This window comes from Peromyscus eremicus, chromosome 23, assembly GCF_949786415.1.
Source record: "Peromyscus eremicus chromosome 23, PerEre_H2_v1, whole genome shotgun sequence".
NCBI classification, from domain to species: Eukaryota; Metazoa; Chordata; class Mammalia; order Rodentia; family Cricetidae; genus Peromyscus; species Peromyscus eremicus.
Window position 1 is genome coordinate 10736619 of NC_081438.1, and position 18028 is coordinate 10754646.

At 51.9% G+C, this 18028-nt stretch overlaps 1 protein-coding gene across 1 annotated transcript; it reads left to right on the forward strand.

Annotated features, from left to right (window-relative positions):
- The first annotated feature begins 887 nt into the window (after positions 1 to 887).
- Positions 888 to 17775, forward strand: Iqcd (IQ motif containing D). The gene is made up of 5 exons (XM_059249347.1): positions 888 to 1104; positions 10441 to 11256; positions 13285 to 13518; positions 14436 to 14507; positions 16843 to 17775. The coding sequence occupies exons 2-5, from the start codon at positions 10534 to 10536 to the stop codon at positions 17206 to 17208; spliced, it is 1395 nt and encodes a 464-aa protein (XP_059105330.1). The 5' UTR covers positions 888 to 1104; positions 10441 to 10533; the 3' UTR covers positions 17209 to 17775.
- Positions 17776 to 18028: the final 253 nt, after the last annotated feature.

The following is an 18028-nucleotide window of genomic DNA, read 5'->3' on the forward strand; positions in this document are numbered from 1 at the left end:
AAACTGTCCAAGGTCACACAGCAGACCCAGAGGCAGAACTCCTCGGGTCTTGCCCTATGGCAGACTTCGGTTTTCACTCTAGAGAGGATCCAGAGGATCACCCCCGGGGGAGGAGGGAAGTCACCCCTGCAGTAAGGTCCCGGGATCACAGAGCTAGCTGCCATCCCGCTGTCTGTCTCCTGAAGCACGCTGACCCAAGCAGGAGTCCCCGGCCCGGTCACAAGAGGTCATAGCCGGGAGGTGAGCCGCGAGGGAAGGGAGGAGGAGAAGGAATGCGCGGGGGCTCCAGTTCCCCGCGCTCCCCGCCGCGACCCGGGTCGCCCCAGGAAGTCAAGGCAAAGAGCAAGGTGCAGGGAGAAGTGGATGTGCATGGGGAGAAGCACGCGGGCAACCTCCCCAGGCCCCGCCTCGGGCGTCGGGAGCGCCCGGCCCCCCCCCCCCCCCCCCCGTCTCAGCCCCTTCTCGGCGCCCTCTGACCCCTGACCCCCGTCCTCGAGCCAAGCCGGCGCACCCCTCGGATTCTTACACGCGCCGTCCCGGGATCCCGCACCGTGCACCGGGTCTGCACAACGCAGCTCAGCCCGCAGCTGCCGCTGCCAATATCCCGACAGCGGAGCCGCTGCAGCCGCCACCACCGCCTCACCGCTGCCACAGCAGCAGCTGCGCCAGCCCTTGCATCCGCCGACTCCGGTCACTCAGCCCCGCAAGCCCCGCCCCACGACCCCAAGCCACGGCCCATTGGCCAGCAGAGAGGCCGCAATGAAATTTGACAGGGTTGTTCGCACGTCACTCACCGTTCTCGCCTCCCTCCTCCCGAAGAGAGGGCGGGGCGAGGAAGCCCCCACTCCTTTCCCCGCCTTACTCGCTCAACCAACGAGAATCCCGGGTCTTTCCATTGGAGAAACGTCAGAGATACGATGGTTTTGATTGGTCATCGCTCAGAAGGCGGATCCAAGGCCGCCCGAGTAGAAGTTGAATGGTGAAAAAGGAGGTCAGTCAAACACAGAGCCCCGCCTTCTAAGATTGGCGCGTAACCTAGCAACACAGGAGCCGCGGAGATGGTGAACCGTGGGCAGAGAAACTTGCTTGCAGTTTGAAGTGCCGGTGAGTGACAGCGGGGGAAGCCCCGGGGCTGCGTGCCGTGTGCGCCACGTCCAGTGACCCCCTCGAGGGGTCGGTGTCCTACTGCCAGCCCGTTTATCTCCAGGGCCTCACTCCCCTGCCCGGCTTCGGTCCAGGCTTCTTCTAGGCCTCCTGCAAGGACCACCGAGCATCCTCTTTTGATAGTCCCGTCTCCTGTCCCATCCACCTGTCATTTCATGGCTCCGCCCCTTATCCCTCAGTGGTACCATTTATGTAGACATCCGGATGAACTTATTTCAAGTAAGAAGTTGGGTTGGTTTGTTAAGCACCCACTGTCCCCACTAAGGACCCTATGTTCCGAGGCGAGCTTGCCCTGTACAGGATCCCCCTTCAGTGTTTGTTTTCAGGGGTTTGTTGTTTTGTTTTTGAGACCAGGTCTCCTTATGTAGCTCTGGCTGGCCTGGAACTCGCTCTGTAGCCCAGGCTGGCCTCGAACTCACAGAGATCCCCCTGCCGCTGCCTCTGAGTGCTGGGATTAAGGCGTGTGCCACTGCGCCTGACCTAGTTTTTTGTTTTTTTTTAATTGTTACTTGTTTGTTGAAGATTTGTTTTTATTATTTTGACCACTCTCTGTGTGTTGGTGGGGTACGTGCTTGTGAGCCCAGGAAGGGGTTTTGGATCCCCTCCAGCCTGGAGCTGAAGTTACTGGCAGGCAGGCAGTTGTGAGCTGCCGAACATAAGTGCTGGGAACTAAACTCAGGTCCTCTGAAAGAGCAGTACACACTCTTTTTTTTTTTTTAAAAAAAAAAAACAACTTAAAGATTTGTTTATTTTTATTTTATGTGTATCTGTGAGGCGTGCATGTATGTATGTGTATAATGTGTGCGCTGTGACTGAGGAGGCCAGAAGTGGGCATGGGATCCCCTGGAGCTGGAGTTACAGGTGGTTGTGAGCCACTATGTGTATGCTAGGAACCAAGCCTAGCTCCACTGCAAGAGCAGCCAGGGCTATTAAGACCCCCAAGCTATCTCTCGACCCTGGTTATTTTGATTGTACACAGAATTTTGTCTTTGGTGCTAACTTTAAAAATTAGCTCATATATTTAAAATGTGATTTCCTGGTGCACTCTGAAGAGGAGGAAGAGTTTCTTGGGAAGGTTGAATGAGGCGAGGCAGTGAAGGGTTGGCCCAGGTTCAGCCACACGGTGACTGCTCAGCTAACTGCGGTGATTCCCCGACATGACTCACTCTACCTTAATTCTTCCTGTCAAAATATTTCCAGGGACATTTTCTTGGCCCATACTGAAAACATTCACATATTTAACCTGGGTTTATTGAGTGCTTATTGGGGATAGTGGAGGCGGCCTGAGCTGCATGAAATGCTGTCTCTTGAAGAGGGGGGCTGGAGAGATGGCTTGCTCATTAAGAGCACACACGGCTTTTGCAGAGGATCCCCCAGTTGCCAACACCCACATCAAGTGGTTCACAGCTGACTGTAATTCCACCTCCAGGTGATCCAGCGCCCTCTTCTGGCCCCATAAACACCTGCAACTCACATGCGCATGCCCCACCCCACCCCCCACACTCAACACATACACACAGTTTTCCTTTGAGGTCCTAGTTAGTGTTCTTGGAATTAAAAGTGATTAAAAAATCGAGAACATTTGAAACAGAGCATCAGGGGAAAGTATCTTTCAACCTCAGCTTTTATTATAGCAACGATAGCAGCAGGTTAGATCCTGTAGCCAATGAAAATATTTTAAACCTAATGCTTTCAAATGCAGGTGACTTTTTTCTTTTAATTGACAAAGAAATGCATTTTCCCTCTAAAATTTCTCAGCACAGGTTTATTTATAAAAGAATAATGCAGGCTCAGGCTGGAGAGATGGCTCAGTGGTTAAGAGCACTGGCTGCTCTTCCAGAGGACCCCAGTTCAATTCCCAGCAACCATATGGCAGCTCGTAACTGTCTGTAACTCCTGTTCCAGGGGATCCAACACCCTCATACAGACATCCATGCAGGCAAAACACCAATAAAACTAAAAATAAAAATAAATAAATTATTTTAAAATGCAGTTGGGTGGCACTGGGTGTGCTGAACATGTGTGGCCTTAAGTTTTTTTCCTTGTTTGTTTTGTTCTGAGTTTGTTTTTTTTTTTAACCTTAAATTTAATCTCCAGCCAAGCGGTGGTGGTGCACACCTTTAGTTCCAGCACTTGGGAGGCAGAACCAGGCGATCTCTGTGAGTTCGAGGCCAGCCTGGTCTACAGAGCGAGATCCAGGACAGGTGCCAAAACTACACAGAGAAACCCTGTCTCGAAAAACCAAAAAAAAAAAAAAAAAAAAAAATGGTCTAATCTCCAGTGCCAAAACTACAGGCAAACACAAACACAAATTCTGTGCTGCCTACATTTGTTGATAATATTGATATTCTACACTCAGGTAATTGATATTCTAAAGATGAAGAAGGTTTGGTTTGGTTTGGTTTTCCTGAGACAGGGTTTCTCTAGTAACAGTCCTGGCTATCCTGGAACTCACTCTGTAGCCCAGGCTGGCCTCAAACTCGGAGATTCACCTGCCTCTGCCACCCAAGTGCTGGGATTAAAGGCGTGCGCCACCACATCCCACCCTACCCCAGCTTCTGGTATGTATTTTAAATTCTATTTCATTTACTTAGTTTGTGTATATGTGTGTACACGTGTGTGTGTGTGTATTAGTGCTGTGACAGAACCCAGAACCTCACACATGCTAAACAGATGCACCACTCCTAGCCCTTCATTCTTTTTGAAACACCAAAATAAGCTATCGTACAGTCGTGTGTGACCAGAAATGCCCATTTCTAAAGCATATCGTGACCAAGAAAGGAATTCAAACCATCTGATGTGGAACCCAGAAGGGATTCAGTGTCCTCTGGAACTCTCTGATTGTTCCTAGGAGGCGGGGCTTTTCTCTGAACCTGGGACTTAACACCCCCAGCATTCTCCTGCCTCTGTTCAGTCTGCAGAATGATGTGCCATAGTCATACTTTAGGGTTCCTTTCTTTCTTTTAGATTTTTTTAAAGATTTATTTATTTAATGTATGTCTGTATGAGGGTATCAGATCCTCTGGAACTGTAATTACAGACAGTTGTGAGCTGCCATGTGGGTGCTGGGAATTGAACCCGGGTCCTCTGGAAGGGCAGTCAGTGCTCTTAACCTCTGTGCCATCTCTCCAGCCCCCTCTTTTAGATTTTTTTTTAAAAATTTCATGTATAGGAATGTTTTGCCTGGGTGTATGGATGTATGTGCATCATGTGTGCAGTACTATCAGAGGCCAGAAGAGGGCACTGGATCCCTTGGAAGGAGAACTATAAATAGCAACTATGAGCCTTCATATGGGTGCTGAGAACCAACCCTGGTCCCCTGCAAGAGTAACAGGTGCCCTTAACCACTGAGCCACCTCTACAGCTCTTGCCTGTCATTTTAGTGTTAGTAATAAAAGTCAAAAAAGCTGGACATGTTTGGCAGTATTACATTCACACAAGAGTTCTATAAAGTCCCCTGTCTGTCCCCATTTTACAGTGGAGGAAGCCAAAGCTTAGAGAGGATGGTCATCCAAACCCATATGACTGGTTGGGAGCCACAGGGACTGGGCTCCAAATGAACTCAGTTACCACACAGTGAGCCCCTGGCTTCCCTATTCACTTTGGAACCTGTAGAAGGTCAGGTGACCATGCCAAGGTCTGTCCCAAGCTGCAGAAGGTTGGCCACTGCAAGCAGCAATGTGAACATCTATCCCACTGCCCTGTCTCTGAAGCACCGAAGCCTCTGGCCACAGCCAAGATCCTGTCTATTGGCGGGTCTACCTCCAGCTCCATTGCCACAGCCCACCCCAGGGGTCTTCAGAACCAAATAAAATCGACCAAGATGCAGTTTCCAGCTACTTGGGAGGCTGAGGCAGGGCATCACTTGGTCAAGGCCAGACTGGGCAACATAGTGAGATCCTTTTTAGCAAACAAGAAACAAGCCCAGATGACATTGTTGTCTGTCTCTAAGTGAGGACATGATCTGGCTTGTGAACTCAGTACTGCATCTGCATCATCCTGCAGGAAATGATGGGAAGGCAGGGCCACCATCTCCTCATTTACCAACACCCATGTGTTCACCGAGCATCTATTATGTGATAGTTGCTTAGGATAAAAGTTTTCCTTCTTCTACTACTACTACTTATTATTATTGTTGTTATTATTATTATTTTGTGCATGATGCATGTGCGTGAGTGCTGTCATACCACTGTACATGTGTGGAGATCAAGGACAGCTCTTGAGAGTAGGTTTTCTCCTTACAGCATAGGTTCTGGGGATCAAACTCAGGTTCTCAGTTTTGGTAGCAAGCAAGCATCTCTACCCACTGACCTAACACACCAACCATGGGTGGAAGATTTCCTCATGACTGGCTAGACTCCTTTACTGCTCTTCTCATGACTGACTGGGCTCCTGTACTGCTCTACTCATGACTGACTGGACTCCTGTACTGCTCTCCTCATGACTGACTGGACTCCTGTACTGCTCTCCTCATGACTGACTGGACTCCTGTACTGCTCTCCTCATGACTGACTGGACTCCTTTACTGCTCTCAGCTCCCTTTTCTTGTCTGTGAAATGGAGGAAAAAAGATGACCTTGCAGGGCTCTAAGGACCAAAGGAACTCATCAATAGAAAGTACTTCTTGTTTTGTTTTGTTTTGTTTTGTAATTTTGCTTGAGACAGAGTCTCCCTATGTAGCCCAGGATAGCCTTCAACTCACTGTGAAGCCAAGGATGGTCATGAACTTGTGATTCTCCTGCCCCCACCTCCAGAGTGCTGGGGTCACAGGTGCATTTAGGACAGTTGGGCACATAGGTAACTTCTAACATTGGCCAGTATTACAAAAAAGGTCCTTAAGCCAAGACACCCTTCTCCCTACCCCGGCCTCCCACAGCCAGTACTGGGTCTGTGAAATAGTCACAGGTTTCTTTCGTCTTCTTTCCAAGTGTGTGCGTTGGGGGGGGGGGGGTGTGAGGTGGCGGCTCCTTTAGTTCAAATCATTTTTTTTCAAGACAGGAACGCAGTAATAAATATCCAACGGGCCTATTTGCATGATAAAGATAAATCAATAGAATTCATGGTCATTAAAACCTGGTGTATCTGCAGCCCAGCTTGACTCTCAGGGCAGGAAGCTTTAAAAGGGGAGGGCTGGGTTGACAACAATTTCAGTATGAAGGTTGGTGGCATCAGAAAGGACATGGAACACTCATTAGAATTCAAGGAAAAAGATTCTCGGGTAGTTTTCGCTGGCGTCATCATTCACCCCTCTCCCCACACCTTCCCCTTCCCCTGTTCACCCAAATGAGCTGTCAAGAACTGAAGGGCGTCCTGGTAATCAAAGAAAACAAGCTTGCCCTTTAAAGCAAAAGAGGCAATTTGGCTGAAAGCAAATTGGAAACATTCCCCGTGGCTCTGAGTCTCCCAAGAATCCTGGGAGTCTTGATTGATGCCTAGAGAACGCTGAGGATGGCGTGGAAACGTGTGTCCATCCAGCACTTCCTTCCTTCGTCCTGTGGCCGCGGGGCAGGGACCCTTCATCCTCAGAGGGGCCAGGGAGAGGCTCCACAGTTGCCCAGAACACTCTAGAGTCAGGAAAAGGCCCCTGGGGAACTCACTCTGTGGATGAGAGAGCAGGAAGTGGGAATGAGTCCCAGGGAAACAAGATGGTGCCGCCTTGGGTCTTCAGCCTTTAAGAAGGTCCTGACTCTGGACATGTTTTGTCTAGCCAAGGAGCCTCCCATCCTTCACAACAGATCTGGCGCCTCTTTTCTCTGTCCTGAGACGTATTAGAGACTTACTCAATTGCCTCGCTGTCTGCGGTTTGTTGAACTAAAGATAGTCTTCCGTGGCTTTGCATAGCTCTTTTCTCCTCCACCATCTTTATCTGGGTCCCTGTGACCATCATCATCAGCTCCTATGCTGTTTGATCACCTAAGAGGCTCTCTGATTGAATATTTGATCAGCTGAGCCTTCCTGATCACCAACAACAGAAACACGTAGAGGCTGAGCGTAGCGATGAAAGCCAACGCTGACCGACCAGGCTTCAGAACTCAGACAGAAACCAAGAAGGTTGTGTCCGTCTACCACCCCCCCCACACACACACACACTTCAGGGTCTGGATTAATAGGGTCTTCAGGAAGGAGCCAGGAGCTTGGCAATTCCCACCCCCGTGGTTTCCCCTCAGGCAGAGTCCCTGCTCCGCTGAGAGAGTGGACAGGAATACTTGATGGACAGTCCCACCACGACTACTTACTGTATTAGTCACCTTTCTTACCATGACAAAGTCCCTGAGGTGAATGACTTATGAGGCTCGTCTGGTCTATGGCTGATGGCTCCTCTGTTTTGGACGCTGTGGCCGGACAGTGCATCACATCATGGCAGAGCCTGTGAGAGAAGCTTACTCACTTCCAATTGGAGAGGTGGGGAGGGGGAGAGACAGAGAGAGAGAGACAGAGAGACAGTGTGAGTGTCCCCTTCCAGGGCACAGCCCCAGCCACCTAAGGACCTTGCACCAGCCAGGTTAATCCCAACACTCAGGAGCCAGAGGCAGAAGCAGGAGGATCTCTGCGAGTTCAGGGCCAGCCTGGTCTACATAGTGACTTTCAGGCTACATAGTAAGGCTCTGTCTCAACACTCACCCACCCCCCAAAAAAGAAAAAACCCCCAACAACCTCCCCTCCAGGCACCACCTCTTAAAGAAAGGTCCCATCACCTCTGCATGGCCATGGCGCTGTGGGCTGGGGACCAACGCTTTAACACATGAGCCTGTGGGTTCCGTGCAAACCAGAGCAACTGCCTAGGATGGCGGCGGGGGGAATATGCTTCCTGAGGAATATGCCTTTGCCTGACAGTGACATTGAGTTGAGCAGACAGAGATATCAGCGCCACTGTCCCCTCCAGTGCTGGCAGCTAGGAACTCAAGGAGTGAGTCCTCTGTCGTCCCCGACCCCCCCCCCCCCCACACACACACACATTCCCTCCAGGCCTCCCTAGTCACAGTGTGTAACAAACCCCACGAGCCCCTGCTCTGTTGGCGGGCACTTCGGAGAAAGGAGAGATGGTGGCCAATTAAGCAGGTGGGTGTGGGGACCTCGGAGCCTGTCGGCAGGCTGAACAGCGAGATGGCATTCATGGTGTTCCAGACTCACACTTCAGTTTCCCTGGGCCTATAACATAATATTAGCTGTTTGTTGAGGACTCACCATGTCCGAGCCTGGTGCTCCAAGCTTCCTGTGGAACCCAAGGATTCCTGCCTTACAGCAAAGGGAACCAGGCCCCGCCCCCAGGAGTAACCATACTCAGCCCCTCAGCAATGACTGGGATTCAAGTGGGGCCACTACAAGTTCCTGCCACACAGCCACTGTGCTACCAAAGTCACAGGAATATTTGGTTTGCTGGTTTTTTGTTTTTGAGACAGGGTCTCACTATGTAGCTCTGGCTGCTGTCCTGGAACTCACTTTAGACCAGGCTATCCTGAAACTCAGAGATCCGCCTGCCTCTGCCTCCCGAGTGCTGGGATTAAAGGCATGCGCCACCACCAATTCACTTTTGGAGTTTTGAGACTGTACCCAGGCAGGCTTTGAACTCTCAGCCATCACCCTGCCTGAGCCTCCTGGGTGCTGGGCTTATAAGCTACCACACACCCTAAACCATCTGTAAACTGTATTTTGAAGCTACTGTTCCCCCTCCACCCCAGTTTTCAAGTCAGTACTCACAAATCACCCTGCCGGGCCAGGGGAGGTGAATGGCTGCATTGGGAAGGTGCTTGCCACACAAGCGTGATGAGCTAATTCAATCCCCAGCACTCACATAACAAAACAAGGGCCTCGGCAACAGCGTGTGATCCTAGTATTGGGGAGGTGGAGAGAAGAGGAGTCCTGGGGTTTGCTGGCTAGCCAGCCTACCTGAGTTGGTGAGGTCCAGGTTCAGTGAGAGACCCTGTCTCAAAAACCAAGGAAGGGATGGATAAATGAAGACACCCAGTGGTTACCTCTGGTCTGCATATGGACGTGTAACATGTGCGCATACATACACACAGATGTACACACTACACACACACACACACACACACACACACGTGCACATCCACACACACATGCTCACCCACACACATGCACTCTAAGCACACATGCACACACTACACAGACATGCATACCTACACATATGCACACACTACACATGCACACACTACACAGACATGCACACCTACACGTATGCACACACGACACACACCTAAACACACACACTCCTGACGTGTGCTGGTGCACTGTCACCCTCCCGGCCTGCTTTGGCCCCATTGTTGGCTGGGACCTGTTCAGCTCTGTCTGCGGCCTGTCCTATCCATGTCTTCCTCTGTGACCTGTTCTACTGTGTCCATGTCCTCTCCTGCTCTGTGACCCATCCTGCTCCGTCCACGTCCCGTCCTACTCTGTGACCTGTGGCTCCTTGTCCCAGCCTCCTCTGTGTCCTGGGCCACTGACCCAGCACACTGTGACCCAGGCTCTTCAGTTGGTTTCCCACTGGCGTGGGGTCAACGTGGAGGAAATGCAGGTCGGGGCAGAGCACATTTTCCACGCTCTGCTTAGCTTGGACCGCGCTTCAGCCACAGCTTCAACTCCTCTGGGGTCTGCTGCTGCCCCTGAACCCTCTCCACTCCTGTGTTCCTGTGTGGCTCCCTGCTGTGGACACTGCTAGGTGACCTCAGCTGCCTAAAGCTGGCCTCTCTACGATTCTGCCGCTTGGGTAGCCCCCATATGAAGGTCCTCAGAACAGTGACTGCTTCCTGCCTGGTATGTGTCTGGGACTCACCTCCACCCTCAGCCCTCTCACTCCAATGGCTCAGTCAACTACCAAGCATCGTCACAATGCTAAAAGATAAGCCTGACAGGATGGTACACACCTGTAATCCCAGCACTTGGATCCGGGGTAAGGACAGACTAGGCTATAAGAGACCCTACCTCAAAAAATAAAATTAAAAAAAAAAAAAAACAAAAAAAACCCGCCGGGCGGTAGTGGCCCACGCCTTTAATCCCAGCACTCGGGAGGCAGAGCCAGGCGGATCTCTGTGAGTTCGAGGCCAGCCTGGACTACCAAGTGAGTTCCAGGAAAGGCGCAAAACTACACAGAGAAACCCTGTCTCGAAAAACCAAAAACAAAACAAACAAACAAACAAACAAACAAAAAAAACCCAACACCCCCAAAACCAAAGAGCTAAAAGTAGCTTCCAGGTTCTGTACAGTGGTCATCATGGCCCGCAGTGACATACCTAACAGCTACCCACCCCTTCCTTTGCAGGGTTGCTGGAGATTGTGACAGCCAGGAGAGCCTTGAGTTGGCCGACGTCTCAGTGCCAGAGTATAGCCAGAGGCAAAGCCAGCTGCTCCAGAGATGACCTTAGAGGTCTTCAGCATGGCCCCTTCCTACCATGGGCTGGCTATCCAAAGAATCCCACTGAGGACGGACCTAATCCCGGCTGTGCCGATGAAGACCTTGGCCCCATCCAAATCCAAGCTCAGCACCATCGAGGCCAAGAGAATCATGTCAGTCCTGGATGAAGGCATACAAAAGGTGGGCCTGGTGACCCTGATGTCCTACGTGGAGTCTCACCCCGAGGCCCTGGAGGGAATGTTCCCTGAAGACTTGGTGAGAGCCGTGAGAGAACACTTGGACCTTGGCCAGGCCCTGCTGGAGGGTGCCAGCATCCTGCAGGAGAAACAAAAACGTCTGGAAGAAGAAGTGGAGGAAGCTGAGGAAGGCTGGTACCGAGACCGCCTACTGTCCATAGACCTATGCAGGGCCAGCCTGTGGCCGCTGGCACACCAGTTCCGAGACTCCACCAAGACTATCCTGAGGCTCCTGATCAGTGACACCCAGATCATCACCCTAGTGCAGATGCAGGCGCCAGGCAGAAGCCCAGGGGCCCAGCGCCTCCTCGACGGCCTGGTGGAGCTGCGGGGCTTCCTCTTTGAAAAGCTAATCACCAGCCCGATGGAAGTGAAGGAGAAGAACCAGTTCATACAGGACATCAACCGGAGGAATGAAAGGAACCAAGAAGTCATCGACGGCCTCCAGGCTGAGCTGGCAGAGGTGCTGAAGAATAAGGAGGCAGAGGTATACTTCCCAGCATCCCTCAAGTGGCGGGAGGAACTGCGCCCGAGGGGCCAAACCCTTTGGGACTTGGGTTTTCTCTCATTGATTCAAATAGCTTTCTCTTCATTTACTCCATAGAGATTGTTCTGAGCATCTCACTAGGAGGTATGCCTTTACATAAACCCAGCCTCAAGAGCTCACGGGACACAAGGAAGGCATTAAGGAATTAGTTGACTGCTATTTTGAAGTATGATGAAGGGTAAGGACAGGGCACTATGGAGGGATGATACAAGGGAATTGAACTTGGACCAGAAGGACCAGGGACATTGCCACTAAGACAAGAAGGATAAAGAAAGGGGGGCTGAGCTAGACAAGTGAGGAAGGCCTTCCCAGCCAGGGGGTGACAAAGTGTCTGTGTCACCAGCTAAGTGAGTTCTTCCTCTTATGAGGAATAGACATCGGACACATGGGGGAGGGTTGGCGAGAGGACTCGGTGGTTAAAAGTGCACCCTGCTTCTTTCTTTGTTTAAGACAGGTATACAGCCTTTGTTTGTCTCAGTATACAGCCCTGGCTGGCCTGGAATGCCACAGACCAGGCTGGCCTTGAACTCATAGAGATCTCCCTGCCTGTGCTGCCTAGTGTTGGGATTAAAGGCCTGTGCCACCACCCTCCAGTACATACTGCTCTAGCAGAGCAGAAGAGCTCAGTTCCCAGCATCTATGTCCAGCAACTCACACCTTTAACTCCAGCTCCCAGGGATGTCGCCCTCTTCTGGACACCACAGGTACCTGCATTCATGTGCACATATTCACACACACATATTCATAAACACACACACACACACACACACACACACACACACACACACACAATTTTAAAATTATATTATATCTTGAAAGAAATCTGAAACCCAAGAGTACTGAAGCAAAAAAAAAAGTGAAAGCTTATTATAAAAAGAAGTATAGGGCTGGCCAGTATTGGAACGGTTCTTTAATCCCAGCACTCTGGAGGCAGAGGCAGGCGGATGTTTGTGAGTTCAAGGCCAACCTGGTCTACAGAGTGAGTTCAAGGACAGCCAAGGCTACACAGAAGAGAGACCCTGTCTCAAGAAAAGTACAGGCCCGGGCATGCTCTGAATAAAAAGCTTTCTGTACAAGCTGAGGGAACCGAGTTTGAGCCTTGGAGCCCAGTGGTTTTTGTTTTTTGTTTTTTAAGCTGACATGGTAGTGTACCTCTGTAATCTCAGCATTGGGGAGTCAGGGACAGGAGGACCCCTGAGACCAGTGGCCAGCCAGCCTAGCCTAGCCAACAGGCTCCAGGCCAGTGAGAGGTGGATGACACTCGAGAGTGCATACACGTGCGCACACATGCACACGCACAGAGAGTCCAGCAGGCTACTTTGCAGCTGTGAACACCGGGCTGCGTTTCATCTTATGGAAAGGTTTGAATATTTGAACATTCAGTAGTCAGGCAGGCAGCTTCAAGTGTACCTGTCTGTGCATTTTGACCACCCCACCCCCACCCAGATTTGACTGTTAGTCTATTATAATGAGTCTCGGGGTCAGCTACAGTTCAGATCTGTCATATCTTGATGGCTGTGGGTCCCCAGAGGCTACTGTCTTCCTGCACACTTGTCACAGGTGAGTGACAGCAGCCTGCCTCTTTTTTTTTTTTTTTTTTTGGCTCTATATCTCATCTCCAAAGGGCCAAAGGGTCACACAATCCACGTGCTGGGCTCAAGTGGGCCAGTGGTCTCAACATGACTCTGCTGTTAGTGTGGCAGCAGCCACAAGCAATATCGGACCAAAAGGGCTGTGCCCCAATAATACTTTATTGACAGATGTGGCTGTCTGGGTCTGGCCTATGAGCCTGTGTTTGCTGACCCCTTTCCTAGATGGAAGGGAGCCTGTGGTCCCGGGCCCGAGATGAGCATAAGCCTGGCTGGTTCAGAACCCTAAGGGAGGGCCCAGCCATAGGCCAGCTGATTGGGGGGGGGGGGGCGCTGTGCGGATATCAATAGGGCCCCATCCTCCTCCGTCCCGGCGTAGGTGGAGAAGGAGAACTTTGTGATCCAAGAACTGAAGAACCACCTGCACCAGGTGTTCAAGTTCTCAGAGAACAGCCTCCTCCGCACCAAGCAGGAGGCGGAGAAACAGCAGAAGATGGATTACCGGGCCTCGCAGGCCAGGCTGGCCAAGATACAGCAAGAGATCCTGGCGCTGCGCTCACAGTACCACAATCTGGTCATGGAGAATCGGGAGGTGGAGCAGGCTCTGAGGAAGGTGCCCTGAGGTCTCGGGGGCAGAGAGGGCAGGGCAGGGCTGACCCAGGAGTGGGGAAGCCCAAGATGGGTGGTATCTCCTGGGGGGGGGGGGAGCACAGGTGGGAGGGATGCTCCTCCCTCACCACCATCTCAAAGTTCACCGTGGTGGAGACTTTGTCTTGCTTCATACCTGTCTATGGCAGAATCTCGTTCCATTTTATGTATAGGGAGAAATTTTTTCTTTCTTTTCTTTCTGAGACAGGGTTTCTTTATGTAGCCCTGACTGTCCTGGAACTCACTCTGTAGACCAGGCCGGCCTTGAACTCAGAGATCTACCTGCCTTTGCCTCCTGAGTGCTGGGATCAAAGGTGTGTGCTACCATGCCTGGCCCAAGTGTTCTCTTTTTCTTTGAGTTTTTATTTTATGTATATGGGTATCTTGCCTACGTGTGGGTCTGTTTGTATGTCTGTGTACCACATGTGTGCAGTGTCCTTAGAGACCAGAGAGGATATTGGATCCCCTAGAACTGGAGTTACAGAGGGTTGTGAGCCACCATGTGGGTGCTAGGAATTGAACCCAGGTCCTCTGGAAGAGAAACTGGTACTCTTAAGTGCTGAGCCATCTCTCCTGCCTCTTGTATATTTAGCTTTTAAAATTAAGACCTCATTCGTGCTAGGCAAAGGTTCTGAGCCACACTCCCAGCTGGGAGCTGACCCTTTAAAACAAACTATTATTCTATTATCGTGTTTGTGTGTGTGCGCATGTGCGTGTGCGTGTCCATGTACCACAATGCCTACGTGGAAATTAGAGATCAGCCCTGTTATTAGTTCTCTCCTGCCACCTTGTGGGATCAGGGGATTAAACTCAAGTCCTAAGTGGCTCGACCTACCCACTGAGCCAACTTACTGACCCTGGAGTTTTTTATTTTTGTTTAAGAAAAAATATAAAGTGGAGACAGAAATTGAGAACTGGATCCAGAAATACGACATGGAGATGAGTGAGAAGCAGGTATGTGCTGGGGGTTCCGCCTGAGGGGTAGGGAGGGATGGGACTCGGGTAGGAGCTGCCCAGGATAGCCTGGGTATGAGCCCCCCTGGAGACTCTTGGCCTCAAGGGGCATGTCCAGGTGTGGGTGGTGGGAGGTCTACAGGGGTGGAGGGTCTAGGGTAGGAAGACCTGAAAAGTGGGAAACCGTGAAAACCAGATCCATCCAGAAGGATGTGGCTCCATCTAATATCTGCATCCTGGGGTCCCCTCCTCCAGCCTGGCTCAGCTCCTGCCTGCTCCCAGTTCAGAGGGGGGGTCCACCCCACTACCATCACTCAGCACTTGCTGAGCACCTAAAAGGTGCCAGGCCCCACGATAAGACAGGGAAGTAAAGACAGTCCTCACTGTCACCTGCAGGTTCCAAACTGGCATCACTCATCAGCTGTGTCACCCGACATCAGTTGGCCTTTTTAAGTTTGTATCTGACCATGAGGAACACAGGCTGTGATGTCTGTCCTGCGACCCTGGTGGGAGGGCTAATGAGACACCATTACTGAATGTGTCTGGGCCCCGAATTAGGTCTAAAGTCCTGACCTGCAGTGGGGGCCTGTATGGCCCCACCCACTTGCCGGTGACATGGGTGACCAGGCTGGAGAGCTGAGGGTTCACACCAGACAGTCTAAGGCCAAGCCTGGTCAGAGACAGGCAAGCAGGGCCCCTTCAGCCTGACCACGGGTCCCGGCGGAGGTTGTGTGGCTAGGGACATGGCTGGGTGGTTCAGCACCCGCCTAGCGTGCACAGGGTCCAGTACTACAACACAGACCCTGCGAAGAGTCCACCGAGAGCCACAGGATCCGTGCTGGCAGGGACTCTGTCAGCCCAGTCCTTGTCCTCAGAGTGCTCTGCCCACGGTGGCTACTCAGTAGATGCTGGTGGGAAGAGGCGGTGGAGAGAGAGCAGAGAAGGGGAAGTTGGTGTGAACTGTACAAGAGGGGCGAGAGACAGAGAGACAGAAGGGGCACTTCAGGGTCACCCAAGACGGATCTTTCTGTTCTGAGCCTCTGTGGAGCTGCCTCACTGGTGGCGGCTTTCCTTCCCTCCCCACGGCCTCACGGTGTCCTGGCACTGTGGGGTATCAGCGCCTCAGCAGCCAACTTTCTGCCACTGTGATGAAACACCCAAGAAAGGGAAGAAAGGTTTGTCTGGGCTCAGAGCTTTGGAGAGTTCAATCCGTGGTCACCTGACCCCACTGCCTTGAGCCTGAGGTAGGAATGTCACAGAGAGGGGAGCGTGGCTGGGAATGAAGGAGGAGAGGGAGGAGAAAAGGGTTGAGGAAAGGGTGGAGGAGGAAGAGGAGGAGGGAGACACAGACTGAAAAGAAGATACCTTTCAAGGGTCCACTCCCCAGTGAACTACTTCCTCCCGGAAGGCCCCTTCCTCCTGTCCAGCGATGAATCCATCAACTGGTTGGAGCTTTCATGATTCAGTCACCACTCACCAGCGCCACCTAGCGGGGGGACCAGGCGTCCAACCCATGTGTCTGTGAGGGGCCTTTCATACTGAAGCTGGAAGGTCACGTGATCCCAGAAACTGGCCCTGGTACTTGGAATTGTCTGGAAAACCAGAAGCTTAAAAGGGAATCTCCTAAAGGCTCAGAGAAGCTAGATTTCAAAGCTGGGGCCAGGGACTGGGGAGCTGGCTCAGTTAGTAGGCTGCTTGCCAGGCAAACACAGGACCCAGGTTCGAATCCCCAGTCCCCATGCGAGAAGCTGAACGCCGAAGTGTGCAGTTGTAATCACAGTGCTGGGAGGCAGAGACAGGCAGACCCTGGGAATTTGCCAGCCCAGTGACACCAGCAAGCTCCAGGTTCAGTGAAAAAGCCTGCCTCAAAAAATTAGGTCGATGCCGGGCGGTGGTGGCGCACGCCTTTAATCCCAGCACTTGCGAGGCAGAGGCAGGCGGATCTCTGTGAGTTCGAGGCCAGCCTGGTCTACAAAGCGAGTTCCAGGAAAGGCGCAAAACTACACAGAGAAACCCTGTCTCGAAAAACCAAAAAAAAAAAAAAATTAAGTCGAGAGATTGAGGAGGATGCCAGACGTTGACCTTTAGCCTATAATACACACACACACACACACACACACACACACACACACACACACGTGCACCACATGCATTCACATGTGCACTTACACGTAGGTTTGCACAACTCACAACCCGAGATCCGTTCAGTTGGGTCCTTCCTGGAGTGAGCCCAGGTACAGACAGACAGGCTCTGCATCTTACTTGGCTGGGGCGGAAGCTGGGGAGCAGGGAGGCCATGCCAGGTGCTGCGCCCCCAGTCCTGCCTCTCGCCTAGGATGAATACGAGGACCTGGAGAGCATCCACAAGGAGGAGAAGCTGCAGCTGGAGGAGCTGAAGGAGAGGCATGCGGTGCTGGTGGAGGAGTTCGCCCAGATCCGCGCAGAGAGTGAGATCAACTCTAAGAAACGGGTGGAGGCGGAGCGTGAGATGGTGCGCATGGTGAAGGCCGCCACGCTCATCCAGGCGGTGTGGAAGGGATACCTGGTGCGCTCCATGCTCAGGTCCAAGAGGAAGAAGAAGGGCAAGGGCAAGGGCAAAGACAAGGGGAAGGGCAAGGAGAAGGAGAAGGGCAAAGAGGAGAAGGGGAAGGAAAAGGGGAAGGAGAAGGCGGCCAAGGGCAAGGGCAAAGGCAAGAAGTGACCACCGCCGCCTGGCCCCGCCCACGCCCAGCCTCAACCACGCCCCTACCCTGCCCCAGCCCTTCCATCCCTAGCTTTAATGGGCTAAAATAAAAACAAAACAACCCCCCCAAAAAAAACAAACAGAACATTTAAACCATACTCAAGGGCTCACCCTTCAACAGACATGTCTCTCCCGGGATGAGACTGAGTTGCTCACGGGCACAGCATCCTGAGGAGGGTGCAAGCTTTGGGTCCCCATCCTCCTACATCTTCATTGAGAATGAGGCCCTGGTCCAAGCCCAGGAGCGACTGTGGAGGCCATGCAGAGATCATGACCAGGTAGCCCTGGCTTGCCCTGGGACTGTCCACTCACCCACGGCTCTGCCCCAACGCTATGAACTGTCAGAAAGGCAGCAGCCCTGTTAGTTTGTTTGGCATTTAGATTGTTTGCATGGTTTTAAAAAGCATTAGTTGCTAAAAATTCAGAAATCGAGGACTATCCCATAGAAACCTATCAGCCCTTTCTGTATGGATCCCATCACCCTGATATCCCAGCATCCTGGCCTTGTATCTTCCATGGTGCAGCAGCAGCCACCCTGCAACTTTATTTATTTTTTTGTTTTTTGAGACAGGGTTTCTCTGCGTAGCTTTGCGCCTTTCCTGGAACTCACTTTGTAGACCAGGCTGGCCTTGAACTCACAGAGATCCACCTGGCTCTGCCTCCCGAGTGCTGGGATTAAAGGTGTGCGCCACCACCGCCCAGTACAACTTTATTTTGAGACACAGTATTCCTATGTAGCCCAGGCTGGCCTAGAATTTATGGTGATCCTCCTGCCTCT